A 19574-nucleotide genomic window follows, 5' to 3' on the forward strand; every position below is an offset into this window, starting at 1 on the left:
ATTTAGACCTGAGTGTAAGGGACTGAATGAGCAAATCAATAAGAAAATAAGATAAGCAACGAAACGTAAGAGCTATCAGCCATGAGCTTGCTGAGTCCATTGAGTTCACCCTGCCCTATTATCTAGTGTCTCTTACACTCAAAATATTGATAATTTCCTGATAAGAAGCCAGAAGTCAAAACTTTGGTGACTCCCCTCCTGTCTGAAAGCAATGCCTCCTGTTCCATGCACACTTATTCTGAAAGAAGATGTAAAGAAGGGCGATAGTTGGAGAGGAAACTTTGAAAACAAATGACCTGACATTAAATATCAAGGACATCAGCCTTTAAGTCTGTGACCACCCAGTATACAGTGACTTTGAGCTGACATGATACTTGATATTTAATGGGTGACAGGGACAACACAGCATGGTAAGGCAGATAAAAAAGATTGTAAATGATCAGCAGTTGGCTAGGTTCCCTCTGTTCTCCTTCTGTGTTGGTGGACCATATTAATAGTAAGAATAAATGAAGAAGCTTGCTTGGATAGCCTATTAAAATTTTGTCCTCTGCTTACATACTCATCTTGGTAATCTTACATAGGCCAGAACACTTCTGCTTCACATGCATTTCATGTTTGGTCCGCAGGTGAGACTCCAATAGCATATTCTATCACCATGAATTTTTCTTCGCGATATTCTTATTGCAGTGCAACTGTCTCCAATAACTGGAGCCATCCTTCACTGTTGGACTTCCTGCAGCAAAAGCACTGAGGTCTTTTCACAAAATGGGGCCATTCTTACCCCAATTATTTTTGAAGTAAAAACTAAAGTCTATCTTTAGGTGTAGCCAAGGCCATGTAAGAGCTTTAATTAAAAGATAAATAAATGAAAGCAAATCGTGAATTATGGAAAATTAAGGATCTTGGAGCTGTATAGATTTGGTGGTTTAGAATTCAGAAGAAGTGAACTTCTGTGAGGACTCTCGCACAACCACAGTAACTTTGACATAAGAGTCTCAGAAGCTACAGAAAAGTGTTAAAATCCTTCCACATTACTCAGACACCATAAGTCATGAGCTTCACCTATTCCAAACTGAGCTGCATTATTTCAATAGCTTAATCAAATAAAACACATAGGCCAGAATTTTGTACCTCATCAGGTGGGCACGCGCCCGACCCGAATGAGCATAAGATGATGCGCAATGACGTCGGGCAAGCACCTAACATCATCGCGCAGTCACGGGCAGAGGAGTTGACAGTGCGCCAGCCGACAATTAACAGGCCTATTAAGACCACTAAAGTATCAACTAAATGTAATTTTTCACTGTCTGTCCAACCTTACAGTGGACGGGCAGACAAAAAAGGTCAAGCGGTCTTTGCATTTTATTAGAAAACCTCATCCATTGTCGGGATGAGATTTCCACAGCAAATAAAAATAAAATAAAAACTAACTTTTCCTGAATAACATCTCCCTGCTTATGTGACAGAGTCACATGACAGAGTCACATGAGGGGACATGTTCTGTCACATTTTAAAAATTTTTATTTTTGATTTTTTATATCTTCAGCCCCCTGAGGCAACTCTGCCCCAGCAGGCTTTCCGTGTACGCACTTGTGCTTATGCATGAAGTTCCCCGCTCGCCCTCCTCCTCCCCGTCCCCCACACAAACAGTGCTGCAGCATGCAGTTCACACTCTGCGGGCTTTAATTGGCCCGCCAGTGTGAAATCATGGTCCGACCCCAATCACAGGTGGCAATTGGCTTCCTGACTGCTCTGCCCGCCCCCCGCCGAACTTGCCCAACGAAGGAAAAATCCTGGCCATAGGGCAGGATTTTCCAGCCCTGCCCACTGCCAGAGTTGTCCGTCCTGCCAAAAGACAACAAACTTTCGTCTGGGCCTCTGAGTCTCTGGCGATGGGTCCCGTCTCGATGGAGCAAGAAAATCTCAGCCATGGAATTAGATTTTGTGGTCGGCAGCTTGCCTCTGACCTCAAAGAAAGATGCTGGTAGTGAACTAGAATCCCCTTTTCCGGCTGCTATTTGTATCTGACACCAAGTCAAAGAGGGGGTCCAGGTACCCAGCAACAGTGATGTCAACAAGCAGAGTAAGCAGCCAATTACATTGAAGTATTCTCATAGGCAGCAAAACTTGAAGTTAAAAACTGTCTTCACTTTTAAGTTAAATTTGCAGATAACAAAAGATTGAAGCAAAAATATCTTAAACAAACTTTAAAAAAATATTTTATCATAATGGAGAAAATTCACATTCCACAAATATAAAATTAGTTATTATGAAGTTAGTACACCATTAAAAACCTGGGCCTGAATTTTTCAGTCAGTGGGTGGGCTCGGTGGGAGCAGGTGGGAGTGGTCGCAGAGCCAACTGTCACCCACAATCGGCTCTGCGCTGCCATTTTATGTAGGTGGGCCAATTAAGGCCCACCTAGCGTATGACGCGAGCCATAGTGCTCAGCGCTACCTGTGCGGGTGGGCCGAGGAGGGAGAGTCTGGGCCGGAACTCTTCCATGTATGCGCACGAAAGAGCGCTTCAAATTCCCTGTGGCATGGAGCTGCCTCAGGGAGATTAAATTGCTATTGAAATTATTTTAAAAATGGAAAAAAAAGTTAATTTAAACATGTCCCCTCATGTGACTGTGCCACATGTTTTACATTTCACAAAACTTTTTATTTGATTCATAAAAGCTTTAGGAAACCTCATCCCACTTGTGGATGAGGTTCCCTAAAAAAGAGCAAAGGCTGCTTGGCCTTTTCGCCTACCCCCAACCGTAAGGTTGGACGGGCAGCGTTAACAATGACACTAATTAATTTGCAATGGCCTTAATAGACCTATCAGTTTTTGGTGGGCATGCCGCTGACTTGGGCGCTCCCCTGCCAAACGAAACATCGCGAGACAGTGCGATGATTTCAGGATGCACGCCCAAAGTTATCATGTGTTATTTTATGCGTCGGCGTGTTGGGCCCGCCCCTGCAGGCCGACTGAAAAATTCAGGCCTTGGTTATATCTAATTTTTTTCATGAGTTTTTATAGAGAGACTAACAGCATAAAAGTGGAAGTTTTTGTCAATTTGCTGACTGCTAAATGATTGCACTCTGGGGGGACCTGAACAGTGCACCCTGTGGAGGAGTGTAAAATCACTAACAGCAACTTCTGGATTTCCAAGTTATTCTGTGTAAATGCAAACTTCTGAAGATTCTGTCAGTTTCAGTGAATGCTGACATTTTCATCATCATTACCACTGCAAAATCTGGGCCATTAATTTAGAGAATTAACCCCTGCAGTACAATATGCTGGAAAACATATGTATGTGGTGGGTGGGGGAGGAGCGGCCAGCATCAGTCTTTATATAACCCCACTTTCTAATGATCAGAAAAAATGTCCTGGCACACCTTAACCATTCATCCACTGATATTGTTAACAGTAATTGCTGGCCTTGTTTATATTGCTAAGATGCATTGTTATTACAGCATTAAAGTTACTCGTAATACATTATTAGCATTGTAGCTGTAATACTTGGGGAATTTTCAACATCAAGCGAATGTGCTGAAATCTCTTTAAAAATTGATAACTCAGGATGCAAGAAGTTGTCTGGACTTGCTGTCATGCTGAGATAAAAAATGTCATTCAGACAGTGATCATATGACAACGCCATCACATTACGAGTCATGGACCAGAATATTGCTGTTGGCATGCGGGACCGGGCCCGACATGCCGACGTGTAAAGTGACGCGAGATGACGTTAGGCATGTGTCCCAACATCATCATGCATTATTTCAATATTGCGTTCGGCGAGCACATGCCGGAATCGGCTGTGCGCCCGCTGAACTGTCAAAGACCTGTTAAGGCCATTAAGAAATTAATTTACATCAGTAACAACGCTGCCCGTCCAACCTTAAGGTTGGTGGGCAGGCGAAGAGCCCAGGTGGCCTTCACGTTTTCCAGAAAACCTCATCCACAGGCAAGATGAGGTTTCCTGAAAGTTGTATAAAGTTAATAAATAAGTTTGGTGAACTTGACAAACACGAGGGAACATGTTTAAATAAGTTTTCACGTGAATTTTAAAAATGTTTTAATTCTCTATTCAATCTCCCTGAGGCACGGATTTCTGAGCTCTTTCGCATGCATGCGCGAAAGAGCGTAGGCCCTGACTCTCCCTCCTCCCCTCGACTGCACAGGTAGAACTGAGTACTATGTAATGCGTATTATGCTGGGCAGGCTTTAATTAGCCCGCCCACGTAAAATGGCAGCGTGCAGCCGATCGTGGGCGGTGATTGGCTCCGTGCCTGTCACCGCCTGCTCCTGCCTAGCCTGCCCGACATAGGCAAGATTCAGCCCATGAGATTATAAAAAAAAGTGCGGCAACCCCATTTCAGTTGAAATTAGGAACAACCTTTACACACAAAAGGTGGTAGAAGTTTGGTACTCTCTTCTGCAAGAGGCAATTGATGTTAGATCAATTGCTAGTTGTAAATCTGTGACTGAAAGATTTCTGTTCACCAAAGGTATTCAGACAAAGGTGGGAATATGGAGTTAAATCACAGATCAACAATGATCTTATTGAATGGCGGAAAGGCCGAGGGACTAAAAGGCTTACTCCTGTTCCTATATTCCAAAAAGAAGGAATGACTTACATTTATCTAGTGCCTTTCACAACCTCAGGATGTCCCAAAGTGGCTTGCAGTCAGTGGAGTACTTTTGAAGTGTGGTTACTATTGTAATATAACAAATGTGGTAGCCGACACAGCAAGCATCCACAAACAGCAATGTGATAATAAACAGATTTGTTTGTATAGTTATGCTGATTGAGGGATAGGTATTGATCAGGATACCAGCGGTAACACCTTGCCTTCTTCAAAATAATTCTATAGGATCTTTTAGGTCCACATGAGAGAACAAATAGGGCCTCATTTTAATGTCTCATCCTAAAGACAATGCAGTCTCCCTTGGTGTTGCACTGGAGTGTCAGCTTAGATTTGTTTTTCTCAATTCTCTGAGTATTCTCAGAGTACAATGGCTGATTTTATTACTCATGCTCTGTTTGAACATAGTGACCGACTGGGAGCTTGATATGACTGGGACAAAAATCATCCACCATACATTGATAATCTTTATTCATAGAGCTGATTACGGGGTGTGGGTGGAGGGGCCTTCTGCTTACTCCCATGCAAGAAGAATTAGTGCCAATCCAACCACTTCAAGGCCGCTCTGGGCAGCCATAATAGACTGTGGGCGGCCTTAATGATATGAGGGTTGGACGTCCACCCCAGTAGGAAGAGGACACGCCCTCAAGACCCACTGGCCTCTTTCTTCTCATCTTTTAACCCGTGATGTTAATAAACAGAATTCTTACTCGCACCCGCCTGCCACTGCCCAGCATTTTATGGCTGGAATGAGGGCCTTAAGTGGGAAATAGGCCTAACAGTAATGGCCTAGTGGGCGCCTTACTCACCTCCCATATTATGGGGTCTGGATCGGGGGTAGGTGGGGAGGTGCTGGGCTGGCAACCCAATATATTTTATGTGCCCCAACTCGCTGAAAACATACCCAGCAGGGGGCTGTAAAATCCAGCCCATAGTATTAGACTTTGGAAAAATAGAATCATATGTTTTGAAAAAATCAATTTAGTCCAATGATATAACTAGTGCAATTTTTCTACATCTTGTAATTTTTTTTTGAAAATATTGAATTCTAACCATGTTCATAACATTAATTATCCAGGTTACCCAGCAACCACCACCACATTCGATAATAAAAATGGAGTTGTCCCAACACCTTTGGCAAAGGTATCAAAGAAATCTGTCTCTGAAGATCTTGCTACAACTTTCAGTTCTCCGGCAGCATGGTTCCTGGTTGTGGCTTTGATTGTAACCTGGTCAGCAGTGGCGATTGTGATGTTTGACTTGATGGACTATAAGAGCCTTGTTGGTATGTAATACAATCCACAAGAAGAAATGCGTATTTTTTACAGATAAACTACAAGAGTAGGTTAAATGTAATTCAATTATTGAATACACATTGATTAAAATGTCTTCAATGACTTTAAGCATTGTTAAAGATGGTGAATAACTATTTTCATTTAATACTGAAAAGATGACTTTGAATTGCCTATCATTTAGAATTCGGCTGTAGCACCGAATTTACTTAGAAAGGTGAATTTACTTAGAAAGAACAGTATTTCCATCCTTGATATAGATGAATATTTTCAGCATCAAGGAGGCGATTACAAGATGCTCATTGAAAAGAATAATTTTCTAATTCCACAGTCTTGATGATGACCGTGTATATTAGGAATTCAAATGAGCGTTACATTCAATTTTTCAAACATACAAAATAATGGTCAAAATTCATACCAACATTTAAGATATGCACTTTTGGCAGGTGAAGCTTTCTGCAGGGGCACAAATTGGATAATCAGCCCTTTGCTTCATTAAAAGCACTTGAAACATTTTATTTCTCAAAAAGATCAAACCAAAAATGGTGGTGACGAATATTATAACACTTGATCGGATGTTTCACTAGTTTGCTGATGCAGTGGCAGAAATATCCCCTCCCTCAACCCATGAAGAAAAAGTTGTGAATGTTTTATTTGTAATAATTAAGCTAATCTGGAATTAAGATGATGCTTATTTTGTGCATTTATGCTTTATGGTTTATGCTTCACCCTGTGAATGCATTTTCAACTTAAGATTCTGAAAAATAATCTTCGTTTTTTCAAACCACAGGTATTAGCAGCACAAAAATATGTTTTTAGTCATTTTGAATTAAGATAAAATATATTTGCTTCAAAGGTATCATTTTGTAAAATATTATAACTACTTGTTATGGTATGAGAGGAAGCGTTCTGTCTGAGACTTACAGCAACAGCATTAACAACTTGTAAGTATATAAAGCCTGAAATGCACTAAAATATCCCAAGGCTCTTCACAGGGGCATTATAAAACAGAATATGACACAGAGTCACTTAAGGAGATACTAATGCTGTTGATCAAAAGTTTGGTAAATAGATACATTTTAAGAAGTGTCTTAAAAGAGGAAAGCAAAGTAGGAACTAAGTGAGATATTGTGTAGTTCAGTAGGAATGTATGACCTCTGGCACTCACTGGCAATGCAACCCAAATCTTATTCTCAGAAATGCACTGTCAGCTATCCTGTTTGGTATAATTTCAGTACAAGGGAATAGACTAGGAATGCAAGCAGTTCATCTCAGGTATTATTAGAATGATAGCATTGCCAGACCCTGCATTATATTTCAAATCTAACTTGTGGAAGATGGGAATGCAGGGGAGAGTAATCACTTGTTCACAAAGTCTTTTCCCAAAAATAATTAGTGTTTTCCAACAGAGAAACATAAGAGGTGGATATTCGTGTGTGTTTTGCCCATTTTCTGGTTCCAAAATAGGCACCACAAAATGGGATTTTGTTGCATGATGTCCTGTGCCTGTACGGGACTGTGGAAGTATGCTCAGCATCTTTTTTGGTTCGGCATTTGTTAACCATTCCTGATGGTCACCTGCAACAAATGTAGATACCATTAAAATATGTTAATCAAGGTCCTCGTCTGAATCAGGCAGCTTTTCTGAAGCTGTTGCTTCACTTGAAATGTCATTTCCTAAGCCCAGCCCAGCAAATCACGGTAGCAACAGTATGCCCTCTTAATCACTATTTAATGTGAACCACATAAGAACATAAGAACTAGGTGCAGGAGTAGGCAATTCAGCCCCTCGAGCCTGCCCCAACATTCAATACGATCATGGCTGATCTCATTTCGGCCTCAACTCCAATTTCTCGCCCTCTCCCCATAACATTTCAACCCGTTACTAATTAAAAACTTGCCTATCTCCTTCTTAAAATTATTCAGCATCCTGGCATCCACTGCACTCTGAGGTACTGAATTCCACAAATTCACAACCCTTTGAGAAAGTATTTCCTCCTCATCTCTGATTTAAATCTACCACCCCTTAACCTAAAACTATGGCCTCTTGTTCTAGAATGCCCCACAAGGGGAAACATCCACTCCACGTCTATTTTGTGTATCTCCTTTAGCATCTCAATTAGATCTCCTCTTATCCTCCTAAACTGTAGCGAGTATAGGTCTAGACTGCTCAATCTCTCCTCATAAGACAAGCCCTGCATCTCTGGAATCAATCTAGTGAACCTCCTCTGAACCGCCTCCAATGCAACTACATCCTTCCTCAAGGAAGGGAATTAAAACTGTGTACAGTACTCCAGGTGCGGTCTCACCATTGCCTGTTTTGTGTGGCACCTTATCAAAGGCCTTCTGGAAGTCCAGATATACATCTACAGGATCCCCATTATCCACTTTGCTTGTCACATCTTCAAAGAATTCTAGCAAATTAGTCAAACACAATTTACTCTTCATAAAACCATGCTGACTCTGATGGATTGCATTTTGACTTTCCAAATGCACCTTAACTACTTCCTTAATAAGGGATTCCAACAATTCCCCAATTACAGACATTAAACCAACTGGTCTATAGTTTCCTACTTTTTGCCTCTTCCCCTTTTTGAATAAGGGCATTATATTAGCATTTTTCCAATCCACTGGAAACTTTCCAGAATCCAAGGAATTTTGGAATATTATTGCCAATGCATCCACTTTTCTGACTTTTCTGAAGCTATTGCTTCACTTGAAATGTCACTTCTTAAGCCCAGCCCAGCAAATTACAGCAGCAACAGTAAGCCCTCATAATCACTATTTAATGTGTGTCACTCGTTAGTCATTTTGGATTTCTAGGGTGGTTTTTGGCCAATCTTTTGGTTGTTTTGACTAGTGTTTGGCTATGAAATTCTTTTGAAGAGAGTGATTTCAGGGGTTTTGAGCTCTTTCCCAGAACTTGCTTGGTGAACCTGAAGATGCTGCTGGACTTATCCTCAAGGCTGCTAGGTCAGCAGGAAGAGCAGCAACAATGTAAGCATCAAAGAAGATGCATTTAGAAAGTGAAGAATGGGAGGGGGAGTAATGATAATGGCTTTCAGTTTCTAGGTTTTCAGAAACAAATACTATACCTGAAATTCAGAGTGTGTACAGTGGCTACACTTCAACAGGAAGACGGCGAGTTGCTTACAGCTTTTAGATATTAAATTGGCTCCTTCTGAATTGCTCCTGGTGATATCAGCAACATCAGCTACTGTGCTGCATTGTGATGTATTTTTATACTGCACCAGTTCTCGGTCCCATCTAGACCACTGAGTGTCAGGCTGGCTGCTGAGGGACAAGGGTATATCCTCACCAATAGACCCATGTCTCCTATCAGAAACACTGACACTGCCATGGAACAATGATATTATAAGAGTCATGCAACATCAAAGCCCTGGATTTTCGACACAGAAGAGTCAGAAACAAGCCTCCAGTAGGAAACTGACTGAAGTTCAGATGATCTTGGGGGTGATCGCTCTTAATTGATATGAAGATGGGTTTCCTGTCCAATTAGAGCCAATGTAGGCAGAATGGAGGTGGGTTAGAAACATGACACTCTTAGACATCCACGACAGCCATCACCGAAGCTGCTGGTTGCCCTGAGGGAGGGATCTGCAGTTTGCATCAATCCCTTCCACTGCACCACAGGGAAGTGAGATGTTAGAGAGGAGCCAGAAGCCAGGCACCCATCAAGGCGAGGAGGGAAGTCCTTTTCCCAGAGAGTAGCAGGAGGAGGTCACTTTGTGACACAGCAGGGGCACCTTTCCATTCAGCACCATCCCCCACTACCCTCAATTCCTCCTTCTCTTTCACTTCCTGCTCCTCTGCTCCACTAATGAGCTGTCTCCTTCTAGGCATTATCATCCTCCAAGTACACATGTTATGGCGAGCGCAGTAGACCATCATACTGACCAAGGCCCTTGCAGGAAAGTATTGGAGGGCAACACTCAACCAGTTCAAGCACCAGATCTAGTGACCTCTGACCCTTTGATAGTCTATCAGTTGTGAATCTGATGTACAGTCCAGCCTGGGAAAAGAGGGCAGCTGTCACCTAGGCCTGAATTTTTCAGGCGGTAGGCGGGCTTGGCAGGAGTGGACGGGGGCGGGTGCGGAGCCAATCGCCGCTCGCGATTGGCTCCGCGCCGCCGTTTAACATGGGCTGGCCAATTAAGGCCCACCTGGCGTAAGGTCTGACCGGTAGCGCTCAGCGCCACCTGTGCAGGAGGGGGGAGGAGAGTGTGTCAGGGCCAGCACTCTTTCACGTGCTTGCACGCGAAAGAGCGCTTCAATCTCTCTGAAGCATGGAGTTGCCTCACAGAGATTGAATCGCTATTTAAATTATTAAATAAATGGTTTATAAATTTATTTAAACATGCCCCCTCATGTGACTGTGTCACATGAGATGGGGCATGTTTTTATATTTATGTAAAAAATAATTGTTTATTGCATAAAGTAGGAAACCTCATCCCGCTCATGGATGAGGTTTCCTAAAAAACGCAAAGGACATTTAGCCTTTCCTTCTGTCTGCCAACTGTAAGGTTGGACGGGCAGCATTAACAAGTACAGCAATTAATTTCTCATTGGTCTTAACTCTGGCGCGCGCCCGGCAAACAAAATACCTCAGGACTGCGTGATGATCTTGGGACACATGCCCAGCATTATCGTGCATCATTTTATGAGTCAGCATGTTGGGTCCATCCCCACATGCCGACTGAAAAATTCTGCCCCTAGGATGAAGTACTAGTGCACAGCTGCCTGTGAGATCCCATAGAGATCCGCAGCTGACCCTAGAAGATCCAACGATTAAGAAATTCAAGGCCACAGTTAACTTAACTGCTACTGGCAGGGCATGACAATTAGTGGTGTGAGGTCTACAGTCCACACTGACGAGGGCACAGATGTCTGTGACCACCTGCCTCAGTCATGTCCAGGTGTCTTTGCCTCTGCCTGTAGACTCTATAGAAAGGGTAGTATCTCACTTTTCTCCTCTGGCCTCCTGATACCTTGTATCTGCCCTTCCTATGTAGGCTGCTGCTTTTCCAATGGCCTCAATTTCTGAGGATGCAGCATCCATTTCCAGCTGCCGCCTTCTTCCACTCAGTTCCAAGCAGCCTTTCCCTTGATCTGATACCTATGTGATGCCAGAAGGGTGATGACCCTCTGAACTGGCAAAGCTCTTGGTGCTGACTCCTCCCCTGACTTGTGCTGGGCTGCTGCAACTTTTACTTCAGAAGGGTAAGTCCTTTCACCTGTGTCTTCAGCATTTCAACTTAACTGCAGAAACTCTTCCAGCCTCTCCACCTCACCCCTGACTTTGTACATGCCTGCCTTCAGCTAGTCTGAGGCAGACAGCTCCTAACCGCTAACTACTTCCAGTAAATTTACAAAACTTCAGAAAGATGGGCTTTTAACAAGCACTTAACTAACTTCATTGGCCCATGCTCCGCCTGCCCTTGCCAGAATTTCAGACAATCAAGATGGAGGCAGGACCTTGGCACCCATTCCCCAACCTCCTACAACCCCCCCACCCCATTTTCTCCAGCCTTCCACCTCGATTTGGGCCTGATTTAGGCACACAAATCTGGCCCAAGTCCTTTGGTTGACCAAAGCATCAGTGTCTTGAAACAATGCTTCCACTGTCTGGATAGCTCAGGAGAAGTTCCATCAGTACAACCCAGAGTGACTATTCAGCTTCTTAATCATTGGCAGAGTTACTATGGGCCCCAAGTAAAGCATCTGACTTTGATACTATGACCATGACATTTATTGATGTTGGAAGAAGGTTCATAGAAGCCAGCAATTTGTAGAATCTGCATTGCTAGCTTATAGAAGCGGTCTGAGGATAGTCCGCCTCTTCCTGACACAAGACACTGGGCCAGATGGATGTGTCAGGGTAAGCAAGGAGAGTTGTAAGGGGTGAGCACTTATGATCATTGGGCAGCTGTAACCTCTGAGATTTAATATGATCAGAAATTACTAATCCTAACACATCAAGGAAGAGGAGAGCTAGAGACTGTTAAACTTTATATCTAGGGCTAAGGTACAAGGTAGTTCCATTAGGAACTATTGACATTGTGGGAGGAAAAAACCTACAAAAATAAGGTAAACACTCCCAAGCCTTGGAATGACTCAGCACAGCATCTGAATGAGCAGGTAAAGCAAAGGGAATAGAAAAAAGGGACGATGAAACACATTTATTACAAAGAAAATACCTAAGTGAATTGAAAGGAAAATGAGATAGTTAATAGCAAAACAGAACACTCAAGGCAAGTAATAGTTAAAAGAGACATCAGAAAGAAGTCAAATCAAAAGGGAACACCTGAAATAAAAAAGGTAAAATTAAAAGAGATCAAGAGGAGAAATATAAAGAACATGGAAAACAGCCAAGTGAATAGAACTAAAATGAAAAAGGTGTGCATTACTTTGGATGTTTATAAACAGAACAGCCAGATACAATAGAGGGATAAAGATGTACAAAAACTCTGTTAATCAGTGAACCTAAAGAAAGATATATGACCTTTTGAAAACAAGGTACAGATCTTATAGCGGCATGAAAAGAGGATGTTCTATAGACAAGTGAATAATGTTAGATTTAGTAAATTAATGTTCACCGGGTTAATCCCGGGTATGGATGGATTTTCTTCTGAGGAGAGGTTGAGTGGGTTGGGTCTGTACTCATTGGAGTTTAGAAGAATGAGAGGCGACCTTATTGAAACATATAGGATTCTTAGGCGGCTTGACAGGGTAGATGCTGAGAGGTTGTTTCCCCTTGTGGGAGGGTCTAGGACCAGACGGCATAACCTCAGATTAAGGGGTTGTCCATCTAAGACAGAGGTGAGAAAGAATTTATTTTTCCTGAGGATACTGATTCTGTGGAATTCTTTACTGCAGAGGGCTGTAGAAGCTGGGCTGTTAAGTATATTCAAGGCTGAGATAAACAGATTTTTAATCAGTAAGGGAATAAGGGTTATGGGGAAAAGGCAGGGAAGTGGAGTTGAGGATTATCAGAGCAGCCATGAAATCATTGAATGGCGGAGCAAACTCGGTGGGCTGAATGACCGACTTCTGCTCCTACGCCTTATGGTCTTATATGCCAGGCTAGCATTATAAATCAAGGACGAATCTTTAGGGATTGAGCTGGAGACAAGATCAAGCAGGAACAGCATTGCAATGACAGAGCGGAAAATGCTGAAAGAAGCCACAGAAATGGGGATCCTGAATGGAGTGACGGGGCAACAGAAGCAATAAAGGTAGAAAGTCTGGGAAGCTGTCCAGGAAATCACACTAGCAAACAGATATCAGGCACTGTTCAATGTTACAGAGGTAATTGCATTCCAGGGAAAGGATAGTTAGAGAAGCAAGGGGAGCAAGCTGAGCTAAGACAGCTTGCAGGTCATCAAGGGACTGTAGCCATAGAGATTCTTCACTCAGGAAAGTGGATGACTATATCTGTTATCAGGGCATTACTTATAATATGGTGAACAGTCTACTTTGTACATATTGAGGAAAGGTTAGAAGGGATACAGAAAGGCACAGATGGGCTGTCAGTTTGTAGGAATAAATGATGTTTATATAAATAACTGGGAATATCAATGAAATTGGAAGAGGCAGCTCAGAAATTACAGAATGAGTTAAACAAGATGTGTAAGTGGACAAAATAATTTAATGCACATGAGTCTACAGTGCATCATGTATAAATAAAATATAGGTGACACATCTTCTCCAGAAATGGTGCTGAAATAACTAAGGGCAGATTCTTCTGTTCAGTGTGCGAGGGCGGGCCCCGCATGTCAATGCGTAAAATGACACACGGTGACGTTGAGTGTGTGTCCCAACATCACTACGCATCATTCTCATCATTCTTTTTGCGTGTGCGCACCAGAGTCAGCAACGCACCCGCCAAAATGTCAAAGGCCTGTTAAAGCCATTAATGAACTAATTAAAATAATTCTCAGGGCTGCCCGTCCAACCTTAAGATTGGCAGGCAGACGAAGAGTCCAAGTGGCCTTTGCATTTCTCATGAAACCTCATCCAAGGGTGGGATGACGTTTCATGAAGGATTTATAAATTGAATAAAAATTTTAAAGAAAATTCATAAACATGTCACAGCTCATGAGACACTGTCACATGAGGGGACATGGCTGAATTTTTTTTTATCTTTACCATCTTTGACACTGAACTTAATCTCCCTGAGGCATGGAGCTGCCTCAGGGAGATTCCTGCGCTCTTTTACGTGCGCAGGCCCCGACTCTCCCTCCTCCCCCCACCCGCACAGGTAGCGTTGAGCGCTTCCGGGTGCGCGTCACGCTGGGCGAGCCTTAATTGACCCACACACATAAAAGAGCGGCGAGCAGCCAATCGTAGGTGGCGATCAGCTCCGCGCCCGCCCATGCCAGCTCCCGACTGGCCCGCCCAACAGGGAGAAAATTCTCCCCTAAGGATTTACCTAGGGCAGAATATAGCCATCAGTGTGTGGGGATGGGCCCCATACACCTACACGTAAAATGACGCACAATATCGTCGGGCGTGCGTCCCGACGTCATCGCACATCACTTCGATGTTTCATTTGGCGGCACACGCCGGAGGCAGCTGTGCGCCTGCCGAACTGTCAATAGCTTATTAAGGCCATTAACAAAACAATTAAACTTGTTAACAACGCTGCCCATCCAACCTTAAGGTTGGCGGGCAGGCACAGAGCCCAAGCATCCACGGGTGGGATGAGGTTTCCTGAAGGGTTTATAAGATAATTAAATACATTTTCAAAACTTCACAAACATGTCCCAGCTCATGTGCCGCTGTCACATGATGGGACATATTTAAATACATTTTTACTTTCTTTATTGAAAACTTTAATAATCCATTCAATCTCCCCGAGGCAGCTTCGTGCCTCAGGGAGATTGATGCGCTCTTTCGCACGCATGCACAAAAGACTGCAGGCCCTGACTGTTCCTCCTCCCCCTGCCCGCACAGGTAGCGCTGAGCACTAGAGGCCACAAGGTACGTTGAGTGGGCCTTAATTGGCCTGCCCGCATAAAATAGCAGCGAGCAACGGCTGGCAATCGGCTCTGTGCTCGCCCGCACCCACTCCCAAACAGCCCACCCGCCATAGGAAAACTTCACCCCCTAAAATAGGTGTAGGGGTCTTAATAGATTCAATGTTCAATAGATTCAATAAATAAATCTAGCCAATCCAGAAGAGCAATCAATTCGACCAAACTTCTTACTTTTGTATCATTTGCAAATGAATAAAGGTCATTTATATAAATTACAAAAAATAATGGTTCCAGCATCAAGTTGTGAGCACCACGCTCAGTACCTCCTGCTGTCCATTTAACTCACAGAAAGCCCTGTTCCCCTATCACCTCTGTACTCCCTGACCTACATTGTCTCCTGATCAAATAACATATTGATTTTAAAATTTCCCATCTTTGTTTTCAATCCCTCCATAGCCTTGCTCCTCCCTATCTCTTTAATCTCCTCCAACCCCACAACCGTCTGAGATATTTGCAGTGCACTAATTCTGGCCTCTTCTCAATCATAATTGCTCCACCATTGGTGGGCATGTCTTCAGTTGCCTAGGCCTCAAGCTCTGGAATACGCTCCTTTCCACCCCTCTACCTTGCTTTCCTTCTTTAAGATATCCCTTAAAACTTACCTCTTTGACTAAGCTTTTGTTCATGTGATCTAATATGTGGTTTGGTGTCATACTTTGTTTTATAAAGCTCCTGTGAAGTGTTTAGGGGCTTTTCATTGCATTAAAGGCACTATATAATTGTAAGTTGTTGTTGCTTCTCTCTGCCAACTCTTCTCTTCTTACCCTTTTCAGTACTTAATCTGAATAATCACAACAGTAAATTCAATTAACTGCCATTCATGTAGGACTCTGTCAAAAACCAATAAGATGTTGAAATACAAAATCAAATCAGATAGGTCAGGGGAGGTAGTGATCAACCTTGCCATTGTTTTGATAAAACTGCAACTGAATTCCACACCTAGAAACAAGAGGTGCATTTAGAGCTGGGATAATGCAGGAAAGAGCTTTAAGGCTTTACCAGAATATTAGGGATCTGAGTTATGAAGAAGTACTGGAGAACCTTGGCAGAAGCAGCTGAGGGCTGACCTTATAGTGGTATATACAACTGTTAAAAGTTTAGAAAAAGTTAACCCAGAATAACGCTTTCGCTGAACACAGGTTCAAATCAGTAAAAGCTAATTCAGGACTCAAATTAGGTAGTGCTGCTTCACAAAGAGCGACCAACATGTGGAATAAAGGTCCAGATAGAGAAGAGGTCCACAAACTTTGAAATCATTTAAAATGTAAATAATGTTACAGTAGGAAATCTTAGGATCTCTCTGGGTGATTGAAATATGTTTAGCAAATGAGTGTCTTTACCCATAATTATCTAACTTGCAAATTTCTGCAGCTATTTATTTTTTCTGCTCTAGACACAGTGCTCAGTGGCACACAGTGAAACTCCTTCCAACTGTGCCTGAATAGCAAAGTTTGGTTACCTACTTTCCTGTTGGTATCAACCTTGGAAAATAAATGAAGTACTAACACCTTTCTCCATATAATGTATTTTTTTATCATGAAATAAGACCATAAGACATCGGAGCAGAAATTAGGCCAATCTGCCCATCGAGTCTGCTCCGCCATTCAAGCATGGCTGATAAGTTTCTCAACCCCATTCTCCCGCCTTCTCCCCGTAACCTTTGGTGCCCTTACCAATCAAGAACCTATTTATCTCAGTCTTAAATACACTCAATGACCTGGCCTCCACAGATTCCTGTGGCAATGATTTCCATAGATTCACCACTCTCTGGCTAAAGAAGTTTCTCCTCATTTCTGTTCTAAAAGGTCTTCCCTTCACTCTGAGGCTGTGCCCTCGGTCCTAGTCTCTCCTACTAATGGAACCATCTTCTCCACGTCCATTCTATCCAGGCCTTTCAGTATTCTGTAAGTTTCAATCAGATCCCCCTTCATCCTTCTAAACTCCATCGAGTATAGACCCAGAGTCCTCAAACATTCCTCATATGTTAAGCCTTTCATTCCTGGGATCATTCTCGTGAACCACCTCTGGACCCTCTCAATGGCCAGCACATCCTTCCTGAGATACGGGGCCCAAAATTGCTCACAATATTCTAAATGTGGTCTGACCAGAGCCTTATAAAGCCTCAACAGCACATCCCTGCTTTTATATTCTAGTCCTCTCAAAATAAATACCAACATTGCATTTGCCTTCCTAACTACCGACTCAACCTGCAAGTTAACCTTAAGAGAACCTGGACTAGGACTCCCAAGTCCCTTTGCACTCCAGATTCCTGAATTCTCTCCCCATTTAGAAAATAGTCTAATCCTCTATTCATCCTACCAAAGTGCATGACCTCACACTTCCTCACATTGTATTCCATCTGCCACTTCTTTGCCCATTCTCCTAACCTGTCCAAATCCTTCTGTAGCTTCCCTGCCTCCTCAATACTACCTGCCCCTCCACCTATCTTTGTATCATCTGCAAACTTAGCCAGGATGCCCTCAGTTCCTTCATCTAGATCATTAATGTATAAAGTGAAAAGTTGTGGTCCCAACACTGACCCCTGCGATACTCCACTAGTCACCGGCCGCCATCCTGAGAAGGACTCCCTTATCGCTCTCTCTGCCTCCTGCCAGACAGCCAATCTTCTATCCATGCTGGTACTTTGCCTCTAACACTGTGGGCTCTTATCTTACTGAGTAGCCTCCTGTGTGGCACCTTGTCAAAGGCCTTCTGGAAGTCCAAGTTGATAACATCCATTGGCTCTTCTTTGTCTAACTTATTCGTTACCTCCTCAAAGAATTCTAACAGATTTGTCAGGCATGACCTCCCCTTGATGAAACCATGCTGACTTTGCCCGATTTTGCCATGCACTTCCAAGTATTCTGAAATCCCATCCTTAATAATGGACTCTAAAATCTTACCAATGACTGACGTCAGGCTAATCGGCCTGTAATTTCCCGTCTTTTGCCTCAGTCCCTTCTTAAACAGGGGGGTTACATTGGCGATTTTCTAGTTCTCTAGGACCCTCCCTGACTCTAGTGATTCCTGAAAGATCACCACTAATGCCTCCAATATCTCTTCAGCTATCTCCTCCAGAACTCTGGGGTGTAATCCATCTGGTCCAAGTGATTTATCCACCTTCAGACCTTTCAGTTTTCCTAGCAGCTTCTCCTTGGTAATGGCCACCATACTCACCTCTGCCCCCTGACTCTTTTGAACTTTGGGGATGTCACTCATGTCTTCTACTGTGAAGACTGACCTATTCAGTTCCTCCGCCATTTCTTTGTTCCCCATTACTACTTCTCCAGCGTCATTTTCCAGCGGCCCCATGTCCACTATTGCCTCTCTCTTACCCTTTATATGTCTAAAAGAACTCTTGCAATCTTCTTTTATATTACTGACTAGTTTACCCTCATATTTAATCTTCTCCCTCCTTATTTCTTTTTTAGTTGTCCTCTGTTGGTCTTTGTAGGCTTCCAAATCCCCTGGTTTCCCACTGCTCTTTGCCACTGTGTATGCTTTCTCTTTAGCTTTTAAGCTGTCCCTCACTTCCCTTATCAGCCATGGTTGCCTCGTCCTCCCTTTAGTATGCTTCTTCTTCCTAGGGATGAATTTTTGCTGTGTCTCCTAAATTACTCCCAGAAACTCCTGCCATTGATGTTCCACTCTCTTTCCTGCTAGGCTCATCTCCCAGTCAATTCTGGCCAGCTCCTCCCTCATGCCTCTGTAGTTGCCTTTATTCAACTGTAATACCGTTACATCTGATTCCAGTTTTTTCTTCTCAAATTGCAGGGTAAATTCTATCATATTATGGTCACTTCCTCCTAAGGGTTCCTTCATCTTAAGCTCCCTTATCAAATTTGCCTCATTATCCATCACTAAATTTAGAATTACCTGTTCCCTAGTGGGCTCCACCACAAGCTGCTCCAAAAAGCCATCTCGTAGACATTCCACAAATTCCTTTTCTTGGGATCCACTAACAACCTGATTTTTCCAGTCTATCTGCATATTAAAATCCCCCATGATCACTGTAACCATGCCTTTCTTACACACCTTTTCTAGCTCCTGATGTATCTTGGGCCCCCCATCCTGACTACTGTTCGGAAGCCTGTACATAACTCCCATTATGGTTTTTTAACCTTTGCGGTTCCTCAACTCTACCCACACAGATTCTACATCATCTGACCCTACATCATTTCTTGCTAACTATTTAATTTCATTTCTTACTAACAAAGCAACCCCACTCCCTCTGCTAACCTGCCTATCTTTTTGATAGGATGTATATCCTTGGATATTTAGCTCCCAGTCCTGATCCCCATGCAGCCACGTCTCCGTAATGCCCACTACATCATACATGCCAATTTCAATCTGCGCCACAAGCTCATTTACCTTATTTCGTATATTGCATGCATTCAGATACAACACCTTCAGTCCTGTATTTCCCATCCCCTTTCTCATTGTCGTCCCTTTATCTGATGTGCTTGAAGTTAGATTCCTAGCCCTTTCCAAACACTCTGTCCTATCTTGTGTTCTGGAGACTTTAATAGCCTCTCTTGGGCTCTCCTTTCTTTTCAGTTTTTTCATAATTTTCCATGAAGTTGAAT

General features: G+C 43.0%; 1 protein-coding gene across 1 annotated transcript in view; it reads left to right on the forward strand.

Annotated features, from left to right (window-relative positions):
- Nucleotides 1-19574, forward strand: part of trdn (triadin) — a 389006-nt gene that overhangs the window by 59525 nt on the left and 309907 nt on the right. Inside the window, exon 2 of the mRNA XM_041187396.1 lies at nucleotides 5716-5922. Within this exon, the coding sequence (XP_041043330.1) occupies nucleotides 5716-5922 (207 nt within the window). The remainder of the gene's footprint in view (nucleotides 1-5715; nucleotides 5923-19574) is intronic.

Source organism: Carcharodon carcharias, chromosome 5, assembly GCF_017639515.1.
Source record: "Carcharodon carcharias isolate sCarCar2 chromosome 5, sCarCar2.pri, whole genome shotgun sequence".
Taxonomy (NCBI): domain Eukaryota; kingdom Metazoa; phylum Chordata; class Chondrichthyes; order Lamniformes; family Lamnidae; genus Carcharodon; species Carcharodon carcharias.